The following is a 9,646-nucleotide window of genomic DNA, read 5'->3' on the forward strand; positions in this document are numbered from 1 at the left end:
ACAAACTTTTTTCACTTGGGCCGTCACGGTGGCGCAGTGGGTTACAAGAAGGTTGCTGGTTTGTGCCTTAGCTGGGTCAGATGGCATTTCTGTGTGGAGTTTGCATGTTCTCCCTGTGTTTGCGTGGGTTTCAAGCACTGTGGTTTCACCTAAGTCCAAAGACATGCTGTATAAGTGAACTGGGAAAGCTGTATGTATTGTATGTGTGTGAATGAGTGTGGATGTTTCCCAGTAATGGGTTGCAGCTGGAAGGGCATCCGCTGCGTAAAACATCCTGGATTAGTTGGCGGTTCATTCCACTGTGGTGACCCCAAATGAAAAAAGGACAATGCCGAAAAGAAAATGAATGAATGAATGAATGAATGAATGAACTTTATCGCTTTAGCTACAATCTGACATCTGTAATTTTTTAAAATGAGACAAAGTTTTAATTTGTGCACCAAAGCATTGAATATTGGCACCTATTTAAGTGAACTTGTTACTTTCATGTTTATTCAAAAATAGGGGTGACAGTTAACAATACTGGGGCATCAAGAAGAGTTATCTGTTTTTGTAAATGAACTCCTAATATTTACACACACTGACCACTTTTAAGTACACCTTGCTAGTACCTAGCTGGAAACCCCAATATATGATGAGTTGGGAGTGAGAACGTGTTGTCTACTCCCTTAATTATTCATGCATTGATTTAGCAAGGTGCTGGAAACATCCTTCAGACAATTCTATCTATATTAAAATGATAACATCACATAGTTGCACATGATGAAAATCTTCCATTCCATCCAAAGTTTCCCTATTTGATTGAGATCTTGTGACTGTGAAAGCCATTTAAGTATTAACCCATTTAAGTGAACTCACTGTTATGTTTAAGTTTTGAACTCGATTTGTGTTTATCAGCAAGAATACTCAAGTTAACTATGGTGTTTAAACAATGCTCAACTGGTTCTAATTGGTACAAAGTGTGCCAAGGAAATATCCTTACATCACATCATTACACATCAGGCCTGAACTGTTGACACAAGACTGAATGGATCTGAGCTTACAAATGATTTATGCCAAATTTTGACGCTGCCATTCGAATGTTGAAATTAAGACATCAGATAGGGCAACCTTTTTTTCAATGTTCTATTGTCTAGTTTTGTTGAGCCCTCATGAATTGTAGCCTCAGCTAGCTGTTGTCATCTGACAGAAATGTCACTACTGTGCTCTTCTTCTGCTGCTGTTGCTCATCTGCTTCAAGGTTTGATGTGTTGTGCCTTCAGAGAAGCTCTTCTGCAGCCATGTACCCATTCACCTCTAACCTCTCTGACATCAAGACATTTACTTTCGCTCTTTTTTAAAATTTTCTGACAATTCTCTGTTGAGTTTTAGAAATTACCTGTGTGATTTCCAGCAGTTTCTAATACCAAATCTGTGTCACTTTCAAAATCATTTGAGTCACCGTTTTTCCTCATTTAAAAATTTAAAGTAACAACACTTTTATTTAGTTTTTAAAACTTCTAATAAAACTACAACTACCTCATGAATTTACGATTGTGACTGATCAGATTCTAAATCAGATCTATCTATCTATCTATCTATCTATCTATCTATCTATCTATCTATCTATCTATCTATCTATCTATCTATCTATCTATCTATCTATCTATCTATCTATCTATCTATCTATCTATCTATCTATCTATCTATCTATCTATCTATCTAATCATCTTTAACATGCAGTTTAACCTTACCTATGTTCACTGACTATAACAGGACTTTAAATTTGTCGGGTGTTTTCCCATCAGCCCTTGAGTCGAGCGGAAATAGGGCAGCGCAGCTTCTTTTCGGCGAACAACATCATCCAGGTCTAAAATGGCAGGAGCAGAAGGAGACGATTCTCTTTATCCCATCGCGGTTCTAATCGACGAACTGAGGAACGAGGATGTTCAGGTACATACAAGTCCAAAATAACCAGTCTTTGATTCACATGTTGAAAAATAGGGTTTTATTTGCATCTTTCATCATCATCAACCGGTAACCGAGTTTTGCTTGCAGGGCGATTCGTTTCACGTTACAAAAGAAATAACCCGTCGTCTATTTTGGTCATTGTTTTTATTCTAATTATTATTATCATTATTATCGTACTTGATTCCAGATTATGTTCAAACTGCAGAGTTGTTTAGCTAATGTTACTCGATCCATAGAGCGTAGGCTGTAGAAGTCATATCAGTCCTGAAATAGACCGGCTGTAGAAATAGCCTCTTTCCACTGACGGCATATTTGATATTGACACTATGCAAATTTGCGACGCGACTTGTTTTGTCGTTATACCGGACAGTGGTTTTCAGTGCTGCTCCTGCAGACCTCAGCCCGCGCTCAACATTTTTTTTGTGTCTCCTGCCCTGACACACCCAAGCCAGCTCTTTAAAGCCATAGTTCTCCACAAATATATTCATTTTACTCATCCTCAAGTGGTACCAAACCATTCTGCAAAATCCTGAAAACCGGTCACAACTGACATTCATAGTAGGGAAACACAAATTTCAATACTATGAAGACACACACAAGCTAGGTCGTTGACCTTGTATGATGTGCATTGATTTATAGAGAACTCCAAAACTTGCATTTTGTGGTGCTCAACTGTCTTCCAGTGCAATAACAGTTTTTCTCAGTCACTTTGGTGCATTTCTCACAACACTATTTACATTTGCACAACAGTTAATGCATTTCTCAAAACAATTAGTCATTTGTGCACATCCTAGTAGCAGTTTCTCACTCTTTCCAACACATTTCAAATGCTTTCGGACAAGCATCAATTGCTTTCATTCAACTCTCTGCTGTTTTAAACCATTATCATTTGATTGTCATGTCAGTCAAAATTAACTAAACTTGTAATTGCTTAATAGTCATTCCATATAAATCTAATAGTCCTCATTTCATTACTTGAGTCATTACATACAAAAATGTTGAGCTAGTTGTCAAAATCTGTCAAGAAAATTTTATTTAAAAGATTATAATCTTTATTTTGCTAGAAATAATAAGTGTCACCAAAATCTGACTATTTAGCATTTCAAAAAATGTACAGCGTAAACTCATAATGAAAACATGACAAAGTCATTTTACTATCTTGTTCATAAATAATGGTGTCAGGACTTTTAATTTTGATGACAGTGGCAATTTCATTGACATGAATACTTGCTTTTAAGGAATGAACTATCAATTTTAACTAATCAATCACTCATCTAGATGTGTTTAAGACAAAAGTTTGAAAAAACTAACAATGCGATTTTGTTTTTGTTTATTTATTTATTCTGCAACATGAATACAATTTCCCCTTGCATATCTATTTGGACAGAATTTATTATTTTAGATTGATTGGGATGATTCTGCTGGGCAGTGCATCGGCATATAATATAATAAACAATCTATAAGCATAGAAAAATTCAATGAAAAAAAACAAAACAAATTTAATGCTCAGCGTTTTATTGTTTTCTGTGGAGTCTGACTGTATTCATCAACTCTACAGTAACTGAATAATCAAATGTAAAATACTACTGCATAGTCATCAATAAAATGTAATATTGTTATTAAAGTTAAAACAGCACAATTTCATATGCCTGAATGCTTTTAAAATCCTCGGTCACAGGGCTCAAAAAACACAAAATGATCAATTATGATACAGACTCAACATTGCAGATCCTACTATGTGACCAATGCGATAGATCACATTGTGATATTAGTGCTGAAAGGATATATTGTGCAGACCTAGTTTGCATGCTTTTTTTGTTGATGTTTTTCTAATCTTGTTCACATTCTCAGTTGCGGTTGAACAGTATTAAGAAGTTGTCCACTATTGCCCTGGCACTGGGTGTGGAGAGAACACGCACTGAGCTCCTGCCTTTCCTCACTGGTAAGCATTCAACAATCTCCTTTTTTTATTATTTGTTAAAGAAATATTCTGATACAATTGTATAACCATAAATATCTTAGTTAGTTTATTTTTCTGCAGAACTTTATTATTTATTTTTTTAAATGTGGTCAAATTTAAAATATTAAAATATTTATTTAGTGCTAGTTTTAGGCTCTTGAGTATTGTTAAAAAAGTTTATGAATTATTTGATCCATTGATAACCATGTTGATTTTGCGTGTTTAGTTTTGTCATTTAAAGAAAATATTTAAGCATCTAAATTACTGTCAGTACAGAATTAGCATGCGAAACGGATCAAAAACCCTTCCAGTTTTACTGTTGTTTAATATTTGTGACATTGACCAAAGAGGGACATGTTTCACCTTTTAAAATAATAATTTTACAGAATTTAATAGAAACTTACGGCCCTATTGAATGTTTAAAGAAAAATAAATGTTGTTTTTTCACTATTTTTTTCAGCTTTAATGCAAAAGGAAATTAATAAAAAGCCCAATATTGAGGTTTTGCTACATTTGTTACATAATATATTTCGCTTTCTCAGTCCACTCAACAATAGTTGCAATGTTACAAATTGTAACAAATAATTTTATCTGAAACTATCCTTTTCACATTTCTGGCTTTCTCAGCAGTGAAAGTCATAGTTGGGTGGAGAGAGTAGTGAATGGGAGAGTACCACAGGCATATTTTTTTTGCATTTCAATTTGCTCAAATATCAAAATGAAAAATAAATAAAAAAATCCATGATAGTGTTTTTATGACTTTCAAAAAGAGGGAAAAATTGTGTGAGACCAACGACAGCAGCCAGAATCATTTGTTATAAAAACACAGATTTCGTTACAATTCAAAATAGCATCTTGGGATATCTTTTCTGCTGGAGATACTGATCCTAAAAAAAATTTAAACATAAGAAAAAGACTTGCAAATACATTAGGAACGATATAGCAGAAATTTTGTAGATGTTTTAAAACTTTGACTTTTCCAAACTTTCAGTAATTTGAGATGCTGATGATTATCAAACGTCTTGTAAAAAAGGGTCCTTTGTGACAAACAATAAAGATAAATATACCTAACCTAAATGTTAATTAACTGGTTGGCACCTTTTGCCCTGCAGACACCATATATGACGAGGATGAAGTTCTTCTTGCCTTGGCTGAGCAGCTCGGGAGCTTCACTGTGTTGGTTGGAGGCCCAGAGTTTGTGCACTGTCTCTTGGTAAGTGACGAGGCGAGAAAATCAGTTAAGTACTTAAAAATGATCAAATGAAATAAAGCTTTTCTAATTTGCTTTTCTGTTTGGGCCCTCCCAGCCTCCCCTGGAGAGTTTGGCCACAGTGGAGGAAACGGTCGTGCGGGACAAGGCCGTTGATTCTCTGCGTAAGATCTCTCAGGAACATTCCCCTGTAGACCTAGAGGTTCATTTTGTACCCCTAGTGAAGCGTTTGGCCAGCGGGGACTGGTTCACCTCCCGAACATCTGCATGTGGGCTGTTTAGCGTCTGTTACCCACGAGTGTCCAGTACTGTTAAAGCGGAGATTCGTCAGTAAGTTTAAATGATTTACTGTTTTATGTGACATTTGTTTCAGAATCACCTTCTTCAGGATTTATTATTGTGTTTGTGTTCACAGGCACTTCCGCACTCTTTGCTCTGATGACACTCCTATGGTGCGTCGTGCTGCTGCCTCCAAGCTTGGCGAGTTTGCCAAGGTTTTGGAGCTGGATTATGTTAAGAGTGACATCATTCCTCTCTTTACAGCGCTGGCCTCTGATGAGCAGGTATGCTGGTGCACATTTACTGGAGGACAATTACTGGAGTTGTTTTTTTTCCCCCGGATCTAATTTAATATTATGATTTTTAAAATGTATTTAAAGGTGTCATGAAATTAAAATAAATTTGTTTTTAGATATTAGAATTGTTAGCTTTTAGGATATCTATAAGTTTGTTTGCTCCAAAACCGTGACAAAATTCGCATTTAGAAGATATAAAACTGATATAAACATGTAAAGCTTGTAGTTTGTCACCTCTGCCTAAATAGATCAGTGATTTTATTCATGTCTCTTATCAAATCATAATCAATCAAATGCTCTCTGGTATCTGATATGTCCCGCCCCCTTCAGGATGCTTTTCATTTGCTTTTCATTTGATGCCCTTGAGCTCAACCACTCTCACTGGTAGTTCTGTGTTAAAACAAAAATTCTATTGGCAATTTATTTTAAAGGGGAGGGGCTACACATGTCCCACCTTCTCTTCATGTTTCAATTAAGATTACATCAAACATCGAATGAAAAACACACATTTAAAGCACTTCACAGGACCTTTTAAAAATGATATTAAAACATAATCAAAATACTTCTACCAAAATCATACATTTACATCATAGTAATTTTAAGTGTCTATATTGCTTAAAATGTTTGTGAGACTAAAATGTCAAATTATGAGCAAAATAATGTACCATCATTATTCAGTGTAATGGTAAAAAAAACAACAAGCTTATTCTGACCTATACTTAATAAAGGGTCACGAAACCCCCCTCTTTGTTCAAGTCTACCTCTGAATTTGAAAAAAAAAAATGCTTCATGATGGGCGTAAGTACTGCGAGCAGAGGGTCGACTGGGCTTGGCCGATAGAGCAGGGGAAAATGAAGTGTGCAAACATCTGTCAGTTGGCTCACAAAATAAGACAAATCATGAGGAGAACCATGATTTTAGTTTCAACTATTAGCCCTGCCAGATATCCAGAGGATTTTAAACATAGAAGATGTGTCTGAATGGTAACAAACTCAACTGATAAAAGACCAAGTCCGTCCAATTCTAATACAGTTTTCAATTCAATTCACCTTTTTTTGGATGGCGCTTTTACAATGTAGATTGTGTCAGTGTAGTTCAGTTTTCAGAGTTTAAGTTCAGTTTAGCTCAGTTCAGTATGGTTTAATAATCAGTACAGAGTGTCCAAACACTGAAGAGCAAATCTATCAATGCGCTGCTCTACAGATCCCGAACCATGGGATAAAACCCATAGGAAAAAACTTCACCAATTGGCAAAAGTGAAGAATTAAAAAGCCTAGAGAGAAGCCAGACTCAGTTGGACACGACCATTTCTTCACTGGCCAAACGTCTTGTCCAGAGCTTGGCAGGAAGCTGGACCTCAGCGAAGACTCGTCTGTCCCTGGAGCGTCTGTCTCATGCTCTCCACTCCTCCATGACCACCACAGTAGCTGCTCAGGATACAGCCTGGAAAACCTCTCCCAACAGAAATGCTGCAATTTAACAGCTTTGCTGAATCGGCTCTAACAGCATCGCAGGGAATAACATGCAACAAATCCCTTGGATCATTGAAACAAACACATATGACCCTTCATGAACAGCTAAATACTATACTGCGTGACGTGCACAGACGCAGTCTCACAGCTTGGCAGGTCTGCCTTGCCTTTGGAAAGCACATACTCTCATGAATTATTAAGAAGCAGGGTCTTCTCATAGAATTAGACAACTCGGCTATGAATGATAATGAGAAACTAACACATCATCACTGGACAGGCAGATCGGTGCTATGTCACCGATTTCGATCCCGCCCCAAAATGATTTTAAACCCTAAAGATGAAATGAGTTGACAAAAGCTCTAAATTATCCAGTTTTTCCAATTATTAAAGGTGACAGGTGCTAACGTTGTCTTAACTGATGTTCAACACACACAAATCTGCTAAAATCTCAAAGTATTTGAGGGTTTCTTGAACTTTTAAAACATGTAAATGGAGCAATCGATAGATTATATAGATCTATTTTCCCCCATTCTTATTTGCCATTGATCCAGACATTTTATTTTTGTCTGCAGGACTCTGTGCGTCTGTTGGCGGTAGAGGCTGGCGTCAGCATTGCCACTCTTCTGCCGCAGGAAGACTTGGAGGCTCTGGTCATGCCCACCTTACGTCAGGCCGCTGAGGACAAGTCCTGGAGGGTGCGCTACATGGTGGCAGACAAATTCTCAGAAGTGGGTACTTATGAAATGCACAATTGGCCGTTGTCCACATTGCCTCTGAGACTGCGACTCACTCTGGTTGTTTTTCTGTTTGTGAAAAGTTGCAAAAAGCAGTTGGCCCAGAGATCACCAAGAACGATCTGGTCCCTGCGTTCCAGAACTTGTTGAAAGATTGCGAGGCAGAGGTCCGAGCCGCTGCTGCCAACAAGGTGAAAGGTGAGGCGTCCCTCTGCCAGCTTCCCAATGCCCCCATTTTTTTCCCTCTCTGTCTGAAAACAACAACATTATCTCATGGCCTGTTTTTCCCTGCAGTATTCTGTGAAAATTTGCCTGAAGACAGCAGGGAGACCATCATCATGACTCACATACTGCCATGCGTCAAGGTACACATTTTAATCTCGATCCACTTGTTTCTGAAATTGCGTGTGGCTGAACAGTTATGCTGCAAGGTGCCGGCCAAGTTTTCAGGAGGGGGTACTTAGAAAACTCAAGCTTGTTTTCTTGATAATGTGATATCATATCTGGGAAGGTGTCCAGGTTGTCTCTGCGAGGGATCTGCAAGAGGTCTGCTTGTTTTTGTGTTATTTTGGGGGTGTTTACATCTTCACTATAAACAAGTTTGAGCTTTTCATAGCGGACAATAGTTTCATCTACACGCAGAAATATTGCTCATGCAATTATATCTTGTTTAGTTTGCTCTTTTAATTAGGACATCATGAGCAGGTAAAATTAGACTGTCCACCCATGCAGAGGTCATGAGCAGCAGGGGTCACTGTTGTTATTTGTTATGGTTAGTGATTCGTATTTATTTATTTATTTAATTGCAATAACAAGCAATTACAATGAAAATACAGCAGAATAAGTATAATACAAACAACGCAAAAACAATAAAAAATAATACAAATTAATGCCGAATATTAAATACAGCACATGGTTTAGTAGTTTTAATTGCTTTATTGTAATGAGACACTGAAAATGGTATTCAAGTATAGATCCAATTCTAATTTATTTTGGCTTACATTTAGTATATTTACACTTGTGTATAAAAAAAAAACTTTCAAATAAATAATATTAGGTTTATGCAAAAACTTAAATTTAGGAATTGTTTTTCTTTAATGTAAAACCCCAAACCAACAAGTCTATAGCTTAAAGAAAAATCACCACAAGTCTTTTGGACAATTAGAGTATTCACATCAGACCAGAAAGTTTGACAATCCCAAAATAAGTGAGCAACACACTCAGAAATCTCACAGAAAAAGCAAGAGACGTCAATGTCGTGCCACCTATCTCTAAATTTAGCATTAAGCTATAATTAGGTTTTTATTGTTTCAATTTTCTTGTTTATGTCTGATTATGACTGATTTAATTTTGGTACAACCAAGAGTGAGATGGCATTTTATCAATGAACTTTCAGTCTTTTAGTACTGATACAGCATCTTTAAATTGATATTAGTCATGGTGTCTCTAACAGAAGTATTTAACTAAAATGGATTTTACTGCTAAATGGAATATGTAAAATGTTGTGTGGGAACATAATCGAAAGAACAATTAATGTTCCCCTTTTTTCTGAAAAAAAAAACACTTAACAGTTTTAATGGGTAAGGTAATTGGATTAAAAAGTAAAAATTGAACACTGCAAGCAAATAGGACACAAAGGTTTTTAAAAATAGTGAGGAGCAGTAAATTGGTTAAGAGATTTATCTGTGCTTCTCATTAGGCTTGGGCGGTATTTCGGTATTATGGTATACCGCGGGATCTAAAAA

At 36.6% G+C, this 9,646-nt stretch overlaps 1 protein-coding gene and 1 long non-coding RNA gene across 3 annotated transcripts in view; one reads left to right on the forward strand and one right to left on the reverse strand.

The window, feature by feature from the left end:
- Nucleotides 1-1,788: 1,788 nt before the first annotated feature.
- LOC141377834 (uncharacterized) lies at nt 1,789-5,023 on the reverse strand. Its single transcript, XR_012390831.1, has 3 exons — nt 4,214-5,023; nt 3,178-4,166; nt 1,789-2,711 (listed from the first exon to the last, which is right to left on the reverse strand). It is a non-coding gene; the product is annotated as an uncharacterized lncRNA (long non-coding RNA).
- ppp2r1bb (protein phosphatase 2, regulatory subunit A, beta b) overlaps nt 1,832-9,646 on the forward strand; it is a 28,098-nt gene continuing 20,283 nt past the window's right edge. Inside the window, exons 1-8 of one of the 2 annotated variants that reach the window (XR_012390481.1) lie at nt 1,832-1,932; nt 3,802-3,892; nt 5,023-5,123; nt 5,218-5,450; nt 5,536-5,683; nt 7,740-7,895; nt 7,985-8,099; nt 8,196-8,266. Coding sequence is in view for 1 of the 2 variants with exons in the window: in NM_001005590.1 (NP_001005590.1) it covers nt 1,855-1,932; nt 3,802-3,892; nt 5,023-5,123; nt 5,218-5,450; nt 5,536-5,683; nt 7,740-7,895; nt 7,985-8,099; nt 8,196-8,266 (993 nt within the window). In the remaining variant the exon portion in view is untranslated. The remainder of the gene's footprint in view (nt 1,933-3,801; nt 3,893-5,022; nt 5,124-5,217; nt 5,451-5,535; nt 5,684-7,739; nt 7,896-7,984; nt 8,100-8,195; nt 8,267-9,646) is intronic. The other variant, NM_001005590.1, reaches the window with a different exon arrangement.

This window comes from Danio rerio, chromosome 15 (genome assembly GCF_049306965.1).
Source record: "Danio rerio strain Tuebingen ecotype United States chromosome 15, GRCz12tu, whole genome shotgun sequence".
Classification (NCBI taxonomy): domain Eukaryota; kingdom Metazoa; phylum Chordata; class Actinopteri; order Cypriniformes; family Danionidae; genus Danio; species Danio rerio.